We start from the raw sequence: 17,976 nt of genomic DNA, 5'->3' as shown, positions 1-17,976 counted from the left end.
TTCTTCTTTGGTCCCCCCTAGGGGCACTTATTTTCCCCTTTTCTGTTTGCTGAATTAGCAGGGTCCACCCCCCCCTTGCCCAGGACAGCCTCGGCTCAGGTTTCGCCCTTCTCCCAGTGACGTGTAGCGTGATTTGGGTGGAGAGACGAGTGCCATGGTCATACATGTTCAGCATGAGCTCTACAATCCTCATTAGCACATGCAGGGGATGCGCTTTCACATGCGCTTCCCAGATAATGAAGCAAAGGTCACTCCTGGGACACAATGGCCTTGAGAACTGAGAACTAGCGAGCTCACGACACGAGTGGCAGAACAATCCCGTCTTCACAAGACAGTTCTCCCACACTTTCAGGCGCCAGAAGCATGAGCCTCATCAGCTCTTTGAAGGCCAGGCCTGCGTTATTAGTTTCCTTGCGAGTGTTTGAGGCGTTCCATGGAAGGCTTGGAGGGGCTCCTGCGCCTCGGCAGGGACTGTACGGTCCGTCTCTTACACCTGCCAGAAATGGGGGGGTTTAGCAGAGACCGGGCAGAAGGACGGTGGATGCTGGAGGTGTCGAAGGCCTCCGTAGGAATGGGGGGGTTGTTTTCTGGCAAGGGTAACGAGTGAACGAAGCCGTCCCCAGGAAAAAAAGTACATCTGGGGCATTTTTGTTCTACTTCTGACCCTGGTCCCAGGTCTCCTCTGCCCGCGTGTGCGCTCCCCATCCATGGGCGGGCAGGGGGGGGGATAAAGGCGCCTTTCCCAAGGTGGGACCTGCTGGAAGAGAGGAGGACGGCCATCAGTCACGTCAGGCAAACCGTGCTGGCCGGAGAGGGGCTTCTCACCCCTTGCCGTGTTACCCCGACATCTGCCCCGCCAGGGCCCCCCCCGTCGGCGTAAATCCCTGCGGGTGGCGGATTCACCTCTCCTCCCTCTGGGGGGTGGCCCCGGGCCAGCAGCCCGCGCTGCCCGGCCTCACGCTCGCCCAGGACGAGCCGCTGGCTGACGGAAACCGGTGATTATTTCCCCGTTACAGGGGCCAGAGGGGACTGACGCCCTTCTTCTCGCTGTCAGGACGCTCCTGTCCCTCTGGCTGCCAGCAAACACCCCTCCAAGAGCTGTTAATTACAGGCGAAGCACGGCGGGCAGCCCCTGCCTGCCATCCCGGGGCGCACCGCCATCCTCACCCGCTGGCATCCTCTTCCTCGAGCAGGACTTTCAGGTCTGGTTTATTAACTGGTTTACTCTACTCCACTCTGGTGAGACCCCACCGGGAGTACTGCGTCCGGTGCCGGAGCCCCTACTACAAGAGAGATACGGACGTGCTGGAACGTGTCCAGAGAAGGGCCACGAGGATGATCCGAGGGCTGGAGCACCTCTCCTATGGGGACAGACTGAGAGAGCTGGGGTTGTTCAGTCTGGAGAAAAGAAGGCTCCGAGGAGACCTTCTAGTGGCCTACCAGGATCTTAAGGGGGCCTACAAGAAAGCTGGGGAGGGACTTTTTAGGATGTCGGGTCATGGTAGGACTAGGGGGAATGGATTAAAACTAGAGATGGGTCGATTCAGACTGGACGTTAGGAAGAAGTTCTTCACCATGAGGGTGTTGAGACACTGGCACAGGTTGCCCAGAGAGGTGGTGGAAGCCCCATCGCTGGAAGTTCTTAAGGCCAGGCTGGACGGGGCTCTGGGCAACCTGATCTAGTGGGAGGTGTCCCTGCCCAGGGCAGGGGGGTTGGAACTAGGTGATCTTTAAGGTCCTTTCCAACCCGAACAATTCTATGATTCCATGATTCTAAGTGACAAAGAAGCCAATGAATTCCCTTGGCCGCCTGCAGCTGCCGGAGGAGAGCGAGGGCTGTGGCAGCCGGCCTGGCAGGAGACGCGCGCACCCTTTCGGGCCCGTTTCAACACCGTTCCCAGAGCCCGAGCCCAGCTGGTCTGTGAGTGCGGAGCCGAGGGACGAGCTCTCTCCAGCCTTCGCGCAGTTGCTCCGTTACCGCAGCCCTCTCGGGGCCGGGACTACGCTTCCAGCTCTGTTTTTCCTCCCAGACAGAGCCCTTCTTTCACCACAACCCAAAAAAAGCCCTTGAATTCCTGCTAGCGATGGGGGCGAGAGTCGAGGGAGGCGGAGGCTTAACCTTCCTGCCTGTAAATCCAGCCCTTCGGAGGTTAAGCCATTTATCTCTCCTGTTACCTCCGCCAGCCGGGGAGATTGACGAGGTTCCTGCCTTCTCCATTGGGCAGAGCCGTGGCCATCCCGGCACCGCGGTGCTTGGGCATTGCACCCAGGTTCCGCCCGCACAAATGGGGGGGGGGTTCGGCTCTCCCTGCGCCAGGTTGGCCCAGAATTCAGCGTTTGTGCTACTACGGCAGAGAAAAGATCCTCAGGAGGAAAGGGATGGGGGGGGTTGGTGGATCCCTGACCTGCAGCTGCTGGGCCACCAGGAGCCGTCACCACTGCATCCCCCCGCCCCACCTTGGGCTGGTTTGGAGGCAGCAGGACCCCCCCGCTGACAGCCCCCAGACGCAGCAACGCGTCTCCCTTCGCTCCGGGTCTTGGCGGGGGCAGATCCCCAGCGACGCTGCGTCCCCCGGCAGCTTTTCCAGCGCCCCCGAGGTCCAGGTCTCTCCAGCTCCCAGCCGGCCACGCCGACGGCCAGTTCCTCTCTGAAACGCAACGTCCTCCACCCCGGTTTGTGGTGAGCCGTGTGCGATGGGTAACCCCGCTGCTGGAAAGCCCACGGCAGTGCGGGATGCAGCGCAGGCGACGTCCTGGCACCCATCCGGGCTGCAGCTGCCCTGCAGCTCTTCTGGTCGGGTTTAACAGATGTGGATGATGGGCTCCACGGTGGGATGATCTGCTGCGGGAAAACCCGCTCCCCTTCGCTCAGCCCGTACCGGCTCCTGCGAGCTCCTCGTCCGCCGGCGCGACCGTCCCCAGCTCTGCCCGCGCTCTCGGCAACGCGCAGCCGCCGGCAGCACCCGACGGAGCCTCCTGAGGACGGAACTCATCGCGCCTTTGAGAAGACCTCAAAGGTCCCCAAAAGACGCTTCCAAGACGCTCCAGGCAAACCCCAGCACCGCCCTCGGCCCGCTCTGAGACGCCGCTTGTGTGGGCCCAACGGCAGCCGGCACCGCGCGGGACCTGTAGCGATGGCCCTCGGGAGCCGGGGGGGGAAGAACCCAACTGGAACTGCCCAAAGCGCTCGCGGGGGCGACGGGACGGAGCAAGGATGGCACCGGGTGGGGGCTCGCTAACGGCGGGGGCTTAAAACAAAGTGCTGCCCTGGGGTCCTGTGCCGTGCTCGGCTGCCATGGCCACAACTTCTGCATTTTTATATATATATATTATTTTTTTATATATATATAAAAAAAAATATATTAATATATATTTATATATTATATTAAAATATATGAAATATATAAAACCAAATATAAATATATATTTATTTATCTATATTTAAATATATATTTTTTAAAAAAATATATATGTATATCCTGGAGAAGAGAAGGCTCCGGGGAGACCTTCCAGCCCCTTCCAGGCCCTCAAGGGGCTCCAGGAAAGCTGGGGAGGGACTCTGGATCAGGGAGGGGAGCCGTGGGACGAGGGGGAAGGGGTTTCCACTGAAAGAGGGGAGATTTGGATGAGATCTGAGGAAGAAATTCTTGGCTGTGAGGGTGGTGAGCCCCTGGCCCAGGTTGCCCAGAGAAGCTGTGGCTGCCCCATCCCTGGAGGGGTTCAAGGCCAGGTTGGACGGGGCTTGGAGCAACCTGGGCTGGTGGGAGATGTCCCTGCCCAGGGCAGAGGAGTTTGAACTAGACGACCTTTAAGGTCCCTTCCCACCCAAACCATTCTATGATTCTATGATTTTTTATATATATATATATATATATATATATATATACACACCCACACACACACACAGAGCTATCTATTTCTATACACACATATATGCGTGTATATATCTCCACTTTGGATGAAAGTTTGGCAGCCTCAGGAGGAGGGAAAGGGCCTCCTCTCGCCTTTGGCGGGGAGGAAACCGCCCTCGTTGCTTTTTAACGGACGAGTGAGGCCAAAGTGGCCGGAGTCCAGCGGGAGGGTGAGAGACGCCCTTCATTCCCTGCTGCTCCGTTGGCATGAGCCCCCGCTGCCTGCGAACAGCGGCTCGGCTTCCGAGCACCCCAGTGCTCCTCCTGGTGACCCTCAGCCCCCCGAGGGATGCGGTGCCCTGGCATCGGCTCCCTCCGCCGCCCTTCCCACCAGCGCAGGAGACCGAGTCCATGGCACGGACGGGCTGCGTTCGGTGGGACCTCATTTCGCCCAGCGCCTCACGTCAAGCGGGACCCTTCAGCTACGGTTTTGCAGGTTGCAAAAGCCCGATTTTATGGTTGGGGGGTGGGGGGGGATAAAGCTCAGCTTGGTGCGAACAGCAGGGACGAGCCCAAAGCAGCCCGTAGGGCGGGTACCCCAGCGGGGCTGGGGCGCTGGGTCCTGCCTCTGCTGCTGCGGCTAACGAAGGGCCGGCAGTAACGAGCTCTGGCTGGCTGCACGGCTGCAGGAGGACGGGCAGACGCATTTTGCTGGTGCGTTAGAGCTAACACCCCCCAGCGGTGCGCAGCCATCTCCCCCCCACCCAGGGCATTTAACTAAGCTCCCCGTGGGCGCAGCAGCCGCTGTGAGCCGGGCACACGGCCGAGAGCCCCCCTCGAAGCCCCTCTTCAACATTTCAGCGTGACACTGCCCGTGTTTCCCCCCTTTACAACCTCCTTCACGCCCCACCCTGCGTCCCCTTTGGGGACCCCCCCCCCCGACTGCCAGCCGCAGCACCCGGAGGGATGCGATGGTGGGAGCTGCAGCTCTGCCAGCGTCCCCGGAGAGCCCAAACTGGGTCTCCCATCCCCCCCCCCCAACGCCTCCCCCGAGCCGCCCTCCCGAGCACGTGGGGGGGACACCGCTCCGTCAGACCCAACTATCACCAGATTTAGGGTATTCAAGGCAAATAATTTCCCGACGCCTCCGGGGTGGGTTTGAGCATCCCTTTGCTCGAGGCTTCACCGGCTGCTTCCCCAGCGCCTTTTCGGGCAGGTTTAATTAGTGCGTAAGGGCTGGCCGTCATTAAGGTTTACAATAAGGAGAAGAACATCGGAGCGCTCCTTGGGTTAATAAATCTGAGCCCAATTCACTGCGGCGCTTCAGGCCGGGGAAGCGGAGCCGTGAGTTGAGCCGCAGCCGTGTGTCTGGGGGAGTAAATGGTGGGGGGACAATAAAAAGCCTCTCGGTGCTGTTTTGCAGCCAGGAAACGTGTTTTTGGTTCCCCTCACCCTGAAAAAAAATAACCCCAGTCGAAGGGTACCCGGGGAAGCAGCCGGATGGCCCCGGGACCCCCGGCTGTGGGGCAGTGCCACCCCCCGCCGGTGACACCCCACAGGCGCCAGGGTCCCTGTCACACCGTGGGGTGCCCACACGTCGGGCTCCTCGTGACCGCGTGGGAGGAAAAATCCCCCCCCGGAGCAGTTCGACATCATCCCAGATAACGTGGGAGTCAACCCGGGGGGGGGACGAGAGCTTACAGCAGATGGACTCGTGCAAACGTGTTCCCCATTCAAAGAAGAACCCTCTCCCCCGACCCCCCTCCTCCCAGCTGACGCTCTGCATTTTTGGCATTTAACTCGTCTACATTCGCTTTTCTGGTCAGGGCTCGTGGGCGGCCGCAGCCCAAGGGGCTCAGCTCAGTTTGGGGGCTGGGGGGGGTTTTGCTTCTCTGATTGATTTCCTGACCGTCTCCTGTATTTGTTTTTCTATTTATCTTGTCCTTGATCCGAAGCTCGCCGCTGGCAGCGGGCATCTGCAAAGCCTGAGCTCAGCCGGCATCGACTCCGGCTCCTCACGCAGCCCCGAAACGCGCCTGGTCCCGGTGCTCCCGAAAAAATGTGTTGATGAACGCGCTGCTTACGGAAACACGGGGAACCGGGGACCGGCTCCTTCGCAACGGCCCAGGGCCCCTCGGCATCCCCTTCCCCTGGGGACGGCACCAAAAAGTCCACGACCGAGTTACCAAATTAACAAGAAAATGGCCCATCTGTGTCTCACCCCGAGGTCAGGGGTGGGCTTCACCTCCCCGGCATTGGGGGCTGCTCCGGGTGAAGCGGGTGCATCGCATCTCCAGAGAGTGGGACAAAAGCGGGATTAAAGTTTCCTTGGCGATGCCGAAAGGGAGAACACATTCCCTCTTTCTCCTTCGGGAGCACCCCCCGACCAGCAAAAGCAGGAGGGAAAAAGGCAATACCATCTATCCGCGGCCAACGCGGCCCAGGAGCAGCCGTCGGAGCGGCCGAGGAGCAGCCGTCGGAGCGGGCGCGGAGCCGGCCGGGATGGCCGTTGCTCGGGCTGAGTTTGTCGCCTGGATCCCGGCGGAGAAAACGCACCGTCTTTTGTGTCCAGTGACAACTTGAACCCGGGAAAAAAAAAATAACCGGAAAACAAATTTAAAAATTAAACAAAATAAAAGTATAAAATAAAAACATTTATAAAATCAATATTATTGGGGGTCATGATTATTATTATTATCTGTGTTCTCATATTAATAATTAATGACGTTATTACCCGTAGTCCCTCGCTTGTCACCCCAGGGAACGTTCCAAGGGCAAACCGTTTGGATTCCGCATCCGTCTGGTTTCGGGTCCCTGTTTTCCTTCCCGGCGTCTCCTCCCGCTCCCCCCCCCCCCGCCATTCCTGACACCCGGGTCGGGATTTGCTGAAGGTGGGAAAAAAAAAAACAACAAAAAGCCGGGCCCTTCCCCCCCCCCCGACCTCCACGCTCTTAATTCCACCCGGCCCAAACCTGAGGCTTTTGGCGCGGGAGCAGCGCCGGGGCTCGCCCCCCCCCCAAAAAAAAGAGACTTATTCCCCAGCAAACGGCTCGACACGTTGGGCCCCCCCAAAGCACCCCCCGAGCAGCAGCAGTTCTGCCCCCTCCACACCCGGACTCCCCCAGCACGCCCAGATTTCCATTTATTTATATGTTTATATATTATACGTTTATATTTTGTGTCGGTATTGATATCTGTGCGCTTATATATTTATTTGTATAATACAAAGTATCATATTTTATTATTGAAATTTGTGTGTTTATATATTTGTAGTCGTGTGTTTATATATTTGTAGTCGTGTGTTTATGTATTTATATTTCTATATTTCTGTGCTAATATATTTATATTTAACCTTTTTTATTTTATAAACAAAACTTTGTTTGTTTGTTTGTTTGTTTGTTTATAGACATTACTCTATTTACATCATTTCTGTATATATTTATATATATATTTTTATATATATTTATTCCCTCGCTGCCGAGCAGGGAACCGGAGCCGCGGTTTTCAAACCAACCTGCGATGCTGGGCCAGGGAGGGGGAAAAAAAATTAAAAAAAAAAAATATATAATCTCTAAAGTGTTGTATAGAGTTACAGCACACCCACCCGCAGCGTAAGTGCTGCTCATCGGCACGAGGATTCATCTGGCTACAGAAAGACATTAAAAATACGTAGGTAGATACATAAATATGTAACAAAATAGAAGTTTTTCACATAAAATGGGTGACACGAGGTTGGAGGAGCCCGACAGGAGCCCCCACATCCTTTTTCCCTCCTTTCCCCCCCCCGAGTGTTTGATTTCACCCCGAGCGGCCCCCGCTGTCCCCCTCCCTTTGCCGGCCCCGGGGGCGACCGGGAGCTGCTCTCCCCCCCCAAATCCCAAACCGGGAAAAGAAACCACCTCTGCCGGAGACTTTTTTCCCTTTTCAAACAGCTTACTTAATTATTAATAGCGCACCTAATTATTAACCGCTTTATTAATGATCAGCAGCTTCATTTCAATGGGTTAATGACATATTTCTGATACTGCAAAGACCAGACGCTCACCAAAACCCGAAGTTTTCAGCCTCCACGGCCGTATCTGACGTTTTAAGCCGTTTCGGTCCAGCCTGGGAACCTGCCGGGAAAAACCTTCCCGCTGCTGCCTCCGAGCCTGGAAATTCCCATCTCCTGCCTCTGCCCACCCAGAAAGAGAGGAATAACCCCAAGAAGGGGACTGAGGAGCCAACCCTCGAGGAGAAATTCCCCGTTTTCTCATGGTGGGGGATTTTTTTTTAATTTCTTCTTAATTTTCTCTTCCGCCTGCCCGGTGGAGCCTCAACCCCCGCACGCCGGGGCGTGGACGGGGCTCCAGGGCACCCCGACGCCGTCCCTGTCACCGTCCCCCGGCTGCTGCCCGCTCCCCTCCGGCAGCAAAACCTCCCGCAGGCCCTGGCCAAGCACCAGCGTTTGGACCACGGGACCAGGTTTTTTTTCCTGTTGGGAGCTTTGAGGAAAATAAGGAAGAAAAAAAGCACAAAAGTTTAAAAAAAAACCAAAAAAACAAAAAACAAAACCCCGCAGAATTGCCCTGAAAAAAGGCTCTTTGGGGAGAGATGGCGTGGGCTGAACTGGTCATTGGGGTGGCGGAGTGAGGCCGAACACCAGTGTGGTATCACTCTAGATCATGTCTTCCTCCTCTTCTTCCTCTTCCTCTTCTTTCTCTTCTTCCTCTTCCTCTTCTTCCACTTCCTCTTCTTCTTCTTCTTCTTCTTCTTCTTCCACTTCCTCTTCTTCCTCTTCCTCTTCCTCTTCCTCTTCTTCTTCTTCTTCTTCATCTTCTTCTTCTTCTTCTTTTTCCTCTTCCTCCTCTTCTTCCACTTCTTCTTCCTCTTCTTCCTCTTCTACTTCTTCCTCCTCTTCTTCTTCCTCTTCTTCCTCTTCTTCTTCTTCTTCCTCTTCTTCTTCCTCTTCTTCTTCCTCTTCTTCCTCTTCTTCCTCTTCTTCCTCTTCTTCTTCTTCTTCTTCCTCTTCTTCTTCTTTTTCTTCTTCTTCTTCTTCCTCCTCTTCCTTTCATTTTCTTTTCTTCTTTATTATTATCATCATTGTCATCGTTATCATTATTGTTATGTTCTGTCTCTGGCCCATCTCCGCAGGTTGGTTTGAGAACGTCAGCCCCATTCCCCCAGGAATGGGTGTCGCCCACCCGCTGGAGCTGCTGCCGGAGCCAGCGGGGAGCACGGAATGACCCTGAGACACTGCATTTTGGGGTGACCAGCGTGGGAAACGGCCACGAAAATCTCACATTTCACCCTAGTCATGCAGAATTCATTTTCCTTTGCCCAAGCGAATAGGACTCGCCGCTCTGCTGCGCCCAACGCTCCTTTGAAGCGAAGCCTTTGCGGCGCCAGGAGCCCTCGCCCGTCCCTGAGCATCGGGGCAGGGCCGCGGAGAAACGTCCCCAAGGCCAGCGCGATGGGCGCCAGCAGAGCCCAAAAGCTGCACACTCCAGGGCTTTCAATTAAAGGAAACGCCAACAGGAATCGCAGCCCAGCCTCACGCAACGTTGTGTGCCGGAAAATGGCGTTTTGTGCCATAGGAGCCCAAAAATTGCAGCTTGATCTCATCAAGCATTATGGTTTTGCGCACCTATAACGATGAGGAAATAAAGGATGGGTTTTCCCTCGCAGTGGGCGCCGGGCTCCCTCGCTCCAGCAGAAACCCCACGTGATGATGGGAAGTTTAATTCCTGAAAAATGGAGCTGGATAACAGGCGTGACAATGTTCCGAGGTGTAAAACCGCACGTGAGCCCCAGGCTGAGCCGCCGGTCTCCAGGCTGCCGCAAAGCTGGCGGCGGGAAGGAGGGGACACGTCCGTCCCCGTCCCCGTCCGTCGCCGTGACCGCACACCTCCCCACACCGATGCCCGTCAGCTCGCACCCACTGCAGGTTGGATTCCGCATCGCCTTTCCCTCAGGATCCGCCTGGAGAATGCCCGTTCCCCAGCACCCAGCACCCACGCGACCCGCGGAAACCCCAGTTGTCACAGGAAAATGCGGGAATGACATTTGCTGCTCCTCTGGGAGCCACAAACGCGCTGCTGCGGAACCCTAACGCCCCGACAAACAGGCAAAGGCTCCTGAGGAGCCCCGGCATCACCCGCCGGCTTCGCTTTTTTATTACCTGCTTTTTGCTGCTCCGCGTGTCTCTGGCCACCGCAGGGTCGTGGTTTTCGGGTCCCCCGGGAACACCCGCGGGCGCTAACGAGGGCGACACCTCGGTGGCCGTGCTAGAGCTGAACCACAGGCCATCTGCGGTGATCGCCCGCCGCAGGACTTGCTGCATGGGGACTGTGGCAGCGGCGGCCAAATTCTGTTGCGTGAAAAGGGGCCAAGCAGTTTTTGGCAGAAGATAAACCCCCTTGTGTTCTAACGCTCCTCACCGAGCGGGGAGGCCAGGTGCGGCTGGGTTTAAATTCGGAGGGATGCCCAATTCAGCACTATGAGTCCAATGGTGTTTAATATGTATTAAACTATTACGATCTGGATACACTAACAGTGGGCTGCACCTTCAGTCCAGTCGTGCTCCTGAACCAGCACGGCCACCCTCCCGTCTTTGCTCGCGTTCAGTGAGAAACCAAAATGACCAGCTACTGAAACAGTGCAGTTTATTTAAACAACAGATATACAGGTTCTTTAGGATTGCCGGTGATAAATACACTGTCTGCAAAGCACGTGCAAATAAAGATATTGTCAAGTATACAAACGCGCGACAAAATTATAAACGATACAGCCTGGCTCTAAACGCAGGAGAGAGATTCCCTAGAGAGATTTCTAAGTCCCCAAGAAAGCGCTCGGTGTAATCGAAGTCTCACCCAAAGGCGTCCCTACGGGGGGGAAGAAAGGCTCAGCCCGGCGACTGATCCTGGAAATCAGCAATGGAATTCTTCGCGATGGTGTCTTCCCTGGGTATCCCCCCTCTCTTGGGCTATTTTTATACTTTTTTTTTATCTTCAAAGCGGAGTTTGAGTGACTGTAGTCACAGGGTGGATTATGTGGAATAATTACTGAATTGGCCAAGAATACAAAAGTACAGCATTGGTCACACATCAGGCCGAGGGACGCTCCTGCGCAGCCCCCGCACTCGAATGGAGCCGGGGGGGGGCAGCAGGTCTAACCCACCCCCAGACGACCACGTAAACCCTATGGCCATTTTGCCAGCCCGCATCCACTCTGCGCTTTTTTTTTCTTTTTTTTTTTTTTTTTTTTTTTTTTTTGAATTCCCACCGACACCAACATCCCACTTTTAAGAAGAAATCCAGTTTTTTTCTTTCGGGGGCATCGCCAGCCCCCATCTTCGCTGCATCCCCGCGCGGACGCCATGGGGGGGGGGGGGGGGCTGTGCCGGGGGTGTTGCCCCCCCCCCGCAGACCAGGCAGCCGACGCCAGGGCAGCTTCTGGGGGCGGGAGGGGGATGCTCGGCGGGGGGGGGGGGGGCGCGCAGAACCCCCCGCAGCGCCGGCCTTTGCTCCCGTTTGGCTCGACGGGACCCTCTTCTGCAGCGTCCCGGGGGCCGCGACACGCGGGGGGGGGGACGCGGGAGAAAAACGCCGCCTCTGCCGATGACACCCCCCACCCCCCCGCCCCCCCCCCAGGCGCTCTGCGAAGCGGCTGCCGGCGGCTGCGGGGGGCGAGGGCTCCGCGGGCGGGTGCCGGGGGGAAAAGGGACCGGGAGCTTTCGGGGCGCCCGGTAACGAGCCCCAGCGGGGGCCGCGCATCCCTCCCCGCGTCCCGCCGCCTCACCTCCGACAGCCCCCCCCGGGCGATGCTCAGGACCAGGCGACGTCGGGGGCCCGCGGGCCGCTCGGGGACGAGCCGAAAGCCAGCGCCGGAGTCACGAAAACCCGCCCGGAGCCCAAATTCCACCGAAAAGGCGCAGCGCGGGGCCAGGCTCTCAAAAACCGCAAGCGCCGAGGGGCCCCGCAGCCCTGCGCGGGGAAAGAGGGGAAAAGCCCGACGAGGAGACGGGACACCGAGCCCCCCCCCCGCCCCCCTGCCCCGGGCGGGCTTTGGCAGCTCAATTTTCGCGGGGGGGGGAATAGGGCATTATACAAATTCCGCCCCCCCCCCCGATAAGTTTCGGCTGCCGCTTGCCTCTCCGCAAGAAAGCCCAGCACCCCCTTTTCCATCACCCCCCCCCCCGGCTTCTCCTCGCCCCCGCTCCCCCCGCGGCTCTGCCCGGCCGCGGCCGCCCCGTCGGGGCCGCCCCCCCCCCCCCGCTCCCGCCGCCCCGCGGCTCTGCCCGGCCCCCTCCGGAGCTGGGGGCGGCCGGGGCCGCTCCGGGGGAGGGGAGAGGCTCGTCCCCCCCCCCTCGGAGGGCGGCGATAAAGCGGCGGGGAGCGGCGGCCCCCGGGCAGAGCGGCCTCGGCCATGAGCGCGGCGGGGAGCCCCGAGGGGGCGGCGGCGGGGCCGGCGCTGCTGCTGGCGCTGGGCGCCCTCCTGCTGCTGGCCGGGGCCCGCCGCCGCGCCCGGGGGTCCGCGGGCCACCGCAGGAGCCCCCCGGGCCCCTTCGCTTGGCCCTTGGTGGGCAACGCGCTGCAGCTGGGCCGCCTGCCCCACCAGGCCTTCGGGCGCATGGCGCGGCGCTACGGGCCCGTCTTCCAGCTGCGGCTGGGCCGCCGGCGCGTGGTGGTGCTCAACGGCGAGGCGGCCATCCGGCGGGCCTTGGTGGGCTTGGGCACCCGCTTCGCCGGCCGCCCGGATTTCCCCTCCTTTGAGCTGGTGTCGGGGGGCCGCAGCGTGGCCTTCGGGTCCTGCTCGCCCCGATGGCGGGCGCGCCGGCGCCTGGCCCACGCCGCCCTGCGCGCCCGCTCCACGGCGGCCGAGGTGGAGCGGCACGTGGCGGCCGAGGTGGGCGAGCTGGTCCGGCTCTTCCTGCGGCGTAGCCAGGGTGGTGCCTACTTCGAGCCCTCCCCGCTCTTGGTGGTGGCCAACGCCAACGTCCTCTGCGCCCTCTGCTTCGGCCGCCGCTACGGCCACGCTGACGGCGAATTCACGGCGCTGCTGGGCCGTAACGACCGCTTCGGGCAGACGGTGGGGGCGGGCAGCATGGTGGACGTGCTGCCCTGGCTCCTGCGCTTCCCCAACCCCGTGCGCCGCGTCTTCCGCGACTTCCAGGCCCTCAACCGGGAGCTGCACGGCTTCGTGCGTGCCAAGGTGGCCCAGCACCGCCAGACCTTCGACCCGCACGCCCTCCGCGACGTCAGCGACGTCATGATTGCCACTGTGGAGCGCGGCGACAGGCCCCCCGAGGGGCTGGGACCTGAGGACGTGGAGGGTGCCGTGACGGACATCTTCGGCGCGGGGCAGGACACCACCTCCACGGCACTCTCCTGGGTCCTCCTGCTGCTGCTGAAGCACCCGCGGCTCCAGCGGGACCTCCAGGCCGAGCTGGACCAGGTGGTGGGACGCTCCCGGTTGCCCACAGCCGAGGATCGGCCCCACCTGCCCCTCCTGGAGGCCTTCATCTACGAGACGCTGCGCTACAGCAGCTTCGTGCCCATCACCATCCCACACGCCACCACGGACGACGTGGAGCTGGAGGGCTTCCACATCCCCAAGGGCACCGTGGTCTTCATCAACCAGTGGTCGGTCAACCATGATGGCAGCAAGTGGCCTGACCCTCAACGCTTCGACCCCACGCGCTTCTTGGATGCCCAGCAGCGCCTGGACCGCGATCGGGCTGGCAGCATCATGATCTTCTCGGCCGGCCAGCGCCGCTGCATCGGCGACCAGCTCTCCAAGCTCCAGCTCTTCCTCTTCGCCGCCATCCTCCTCCACCAGTGCTCCTTCCACGCCAACCCGGCGGAGCACCTCACCATGGACTGCATCCACGGGCTGGCGCTGAAGCCACGGCCCTTCACCCTCAGCGTGCGGCAGAGACAGCCCGCGCTCATCCAGCCCTGAGCCTCGGCCGGGGGCCCCAGCTCTGCCGCAACCCTTTGATTTGGGGTGGGGGGGAGGGATCCGGCTTTGCCAACAGGCAGATCTTGCCCTGGACCATCCCTGTCCCCGTTCAGAGGGTGAAGCCGGCGAGTCCCCGCAGCAATAAACGCCTTTGGCACAGGACTGGCTCCACTCGTTTTCTCTGGGGGTGGTGGTTGGGGGCGTATTTCACGCCTGAGCCCCCGTCCTGCATCCCCTCAGCTCTCCCCCACCTCACAACGGGTCAAACCCACCTCCCCACAGGGACCTCCCTGCAAGGACCGGAGCCCGCGTCACCCCGGGGTGCAGCAAGCGGCTTCACCCATGGCAGCAGAAGGCTGGAGGAGGGTATTGGGGGTGGGGAATGCACTTCCCAAGGCCAAGGAAAACCACGTGGGAGCTAAGGGAGGCTGGGGGGGGTCCTGCTGGTGGAGCTTAAGAAGCATTTAAGGACCGGTTGCAGTGGGGTGGGAGGATGGCACCACCAGTTTGAACCCACAAGCACCTCCCCCTGCTCCGGTTTAGGTGTAGGAGGAGGTTTGGGAAGGTTTTGGGAGGGCTTTCACACCCCCTTTCCCCAGACCCCACTGGTGGCTGGGGAGGAGGGACACGTCCCTGGGGACAGAGCACCCAGGGAAGGTATTTCTCCTCTGCTTGAAGCAGGAAGAGGCTTTGGGCACCCAAAACCAGGCTCTGATAGTGTGCCTTGAGCTGCTTCGCTGAAACGGGACCCGGCCCATCTCCAAAATCAACCTTTCCCCCCCAAATTGAGCTCCTGAAGGACACCCGGCAGCATGACCTGCAGCTGTAAGGAAATCCTCTTTTCCTGGGCACGAGTCCCTCCCGCACGAAGTAAATCCGTCCCCGCGGGGTGGCCGGCACTGCCTCAGACACTGACAGTACCGCCTCGCACGCCGCCGGCACGCGGCTGTACCGCGCCATGGAGTCGCTAAAGCAGATAAACCGCAGCGATTCTTACGGCGTGAGGGAGCTAACAGAGCGCGCTTTGCGTCAGGGCGTCCTCAGCGTTACACGGGGGGACAGAAACAGCCCCCCCAAGCTGAACCCGTGCTTATCTCGGCGCCACCAGCCCGTGGCCACCCCGAGGAGCTTCGGAGGATGGCACAAACCCCTCCTCACGACAACAATTTACCAAGCGCCCATTTATCTCCCTCAGAGGCGGTACCAAGCAGCAAGGCTGGATTTGGGTCCTGTTGGGGGATGATGAGGCAGAAGCAGTTTTCCACCTGCCCGTGCTGGTGTTTGCTCTCATCAGGGAAACGCTGGTCCTAAAAATCACGTTGGGATTTCCCGTAACTCCTAAGAGTCTGGCCGCAGCTGCCTTTCCCCTGTTGGCTCCATTTTCATCTGACCCATTGAAATCCCGCCCCGGAAAGGTTCTGTGTTACGGCGTGTTTTAATACCCAGGCGCCAGCTCTGCAAGTATCGCTAACGGCGCCAATGCAGAACAAACATCCCTCCTCGCCCCCCTCGCCAACAGCGCGAGCGGGACCTGACGCTCCTCCGAAGGGCAGCACAGAACCGCAGTCGTGGCCGTGCCCTGCTGAGCGTCAGGGCTGGGGGGATCCCCGTGCCACCGCGGTGTCCCCTGGGCTGCCTCCCTGGGCAGCCGGCGGGTTCCCAATGCCACCACGGTGTCCCTGCCCATGGCCACCTCCGTGAGGGTTAAAATCACCCAGCACGACCGAGAGAGGGGTCAGCAACGGCTCCGCGGTACGGGGGTTTGAGAGCAAGCGCAAGCTTTCTCCTCGTCAGACACAACCGTGAAAACATCCCTCGAGATGTCGTAAGACAGAAAACAGCAGTTCTCTGGGCATCGCATACTGCCCGCTTGGAGCTTTGCCACCCAGGGTCATCTCCAGCTTTTATGGTCCTGCTGGAGGCCCTGGGACCACAGGCTGGAGTTATTTATTCAACCTGATTTTATGGGTACACCAAAACAGAGGAACGAATACGGCAACAGCCCCGGGGCCTCAGCCCTCCTCTTTAAGCCATCTCAGCACACAAGGACACGTTGAAGGCCGTCTCGCACCGCAGCGCCAGCGGTGGCACCGGTATGACCACGATGCCCACGGTCAATAGAAGCAACACCCCCCACAGCCTCCTGGGACCTGGCGCGGAGCGGAGGCAGCAGCAGCCCTTGGAGCTGGAACCTCAAGCCGAGGTTCAGACCCCAGGGCTCCGTGCAAAGCCCTCGGCACCGTGTTTCGCTCCTCCTTCTCGGCCCCCACCCCTCAAAACACAGGCGAGGCGGCTGCCGCTCACCAGGAGCATCATCTCCGCGGGACGCTGAGAAACAGCGCTTGGTTTTCCCATGTCCTCGCCTCACTCCCTGCTCCCCCGCAGGTGACACAGAGCCCGACACAGAAACGCCGTGTCCAGGCCATCCTCTGTCCTTAGAACTAGACAGCCCCTGCCATTCGAACTAAACATTCTTTACGTAACGAAGGCCAAGGCGGAGGGAAAGGCACTGGGCTAAGGAAGAGCATCACGAGGGCCGAGCCGCGGTGGCGCCTGCCCGCCACCCAGGAGAGTCACGGGCCGCCGGAGCATCCCACCCGCTCCCCCAGCCCCTTTCCCTGGCCCTGCAGCTCCATCCCCCCCATCCCCGCCCATAAAGAATTTAAAGCCGGGGCTCTTTGAGCCCAAACCGTGGAGATTTAGGCACCCGCGTTTGCTGCGGCACCGCAGTGCTGCCAGGCGGGAGGTCGCGGCCCCGGCGTGCGAAGCCCAGGACCGCAGCGCTGCTTTCCGCGGCCGGGGGGGAGGAATCCGCTTCCAGCACTCATTCAAGTGGTTTTGCAATACTTTGACCACCTCATTTCTCATGTTTAAGGAGAGGCGCTGCCAGGAAATATGATGATTAATTTTTTTTTTTTTTAATATGGCAGCGGGATGCTGGGAAAGGCGCTGTGCACTTACCGTCCCCCGGGCCCAAACTCATTCCCGCTCCTCGAGCGCGACGGCAGCTGTCGCTGCAGGCAGGCAGGTACCCGCTGCCACCGCAGCTGCCGAGCCCCCGAAATGCTGGAATACGCCCGTTATCGTTAAGGAAAAGACACACGAGAGCCCTGGCTGCAGAACGGAGCCTTTCACTACAAAGAAACGCCATCGGTCCATCATCAATCTCGCCCTCAAAACGCTTCACTGCAGGTACGTAAGCAACCCTGAGCCCAGACACACCTGAGCCTCTTCTGCTTTTCATAAACAACTTCATTATTAAAACTTGATCCAAAAGGACTTTAACTCGGACGTCGTGCTCGAGCTGACGCCAGGCCAGCGAGAAGCTGACTTGTGTTAGGGGATACGTTTGTGACGCCGGGCTCTCCAGAGACAGCACAACCCTGCGTTCTCTCGCCTGCCTTCAGCGTCTCGGGCCCTTCTCAGCTGTTTACTTTGGAGAAAGCAAAATTCTTGTGAAAAGAATGAAATCTCTGGCTACTGAAGCTGCCGAGATGATGTTTTCATGCCCGATGCTGCCTGGATGTGCAAAACCAGAAGCGTTCAACATTATCCCCCCGCCTTTCTTCCCCGGTTTTAACCTTGTGTTTTCCCTTCACAGTGAAAGCACTTCCCTGAGGTCAGCTTTTTCTCCGATTTTCCTGTGCTTTGCACGCAATACCCAAACATTAGCCAAGTCAACTTTGGTAAACCAAAGCAAGAGAGCGAGCCCGCAGCCCCCCCGCCGCAGGTTGTCTCTCCAACCGAGCTGGGTCTCTGCAGGTCAGATTTTGCCAGGGAATTTCCAAGGAATTACAAGTGTCATTGAACCAAAGAAATCCGGGTTCAGCAGAAAAAAAGCCGGGTTGGGAGTGGGAATGAGCGTCCGGCTCCTGGGAAGCAGCGATGTTGACATCTCTATTCCAACCCTGAGCCAGAAGCTTCCCGGCACAGGGGAGAGGTGGCCACGGCTCTGGTATGCTCCTTTTATTGGAAACCCACTCCGTAACCCAGTTTGCCGGCTCCCAAATCCCCCTTTCTGACCAGGCTACGCTGTCCCAAGGCTCGGGTCAACGCTGACCTCCTCCGAGATGTCCGAGTTGCTTAAAACCATTTTCCCAACCACGCTCTAAGCCACCACTCCCTTGATCGCCAAGTTAACACTCAAGTGTCACAAAACGTCCCTCTTAAAAGTCCTTCAGGA

The 17,976-nt window shown here is 59.1% G+C and overlaps 1 protein-coding gene across 1 annotated transcript; it reads left to right on the top strand.

The window, feature by feature from the left end:
* Positions 1 to 12,257: 12,257 nt before the first annotated feature.
* On the top strand, positions 12,258 to 13,793 carry LOC128908911 (cytochrome P450 1B1-like). Its single transcript, XM_054199906.1, has one exon. It carries the CDS (start codon positions 12,258 to 12,260, stop codon positions 13,791 to 13,793), a length of 1,536 nt encoding a protein of 511 aa, XP_054055881.1.
* The last annotated feature ends 4,183 nt before the right edge of the window (positions 13,794 to 17,976 follow it).

This window comes from Rissa tridactyla, chromosome 4, assembly GCF_028500815.1.
Source record: "Rissa tridactyla isolate bRisTri1 chromosome 4, bRisTri1.patW.cur.20221130, whole genome shotgun sequence".
In the NCBI taxonomy this organism is placed as follows: domain Eukaryota; kingdom Metazoa; phylum Chordata; class Aves; order Charadriiformes; family Laridae; genus Rissa; species Rissa tridactyla.
Note: the sequence above shows the minus strand (reverse complement) of the source record. Positions and strands in the feature narration are given on the sequence as shown.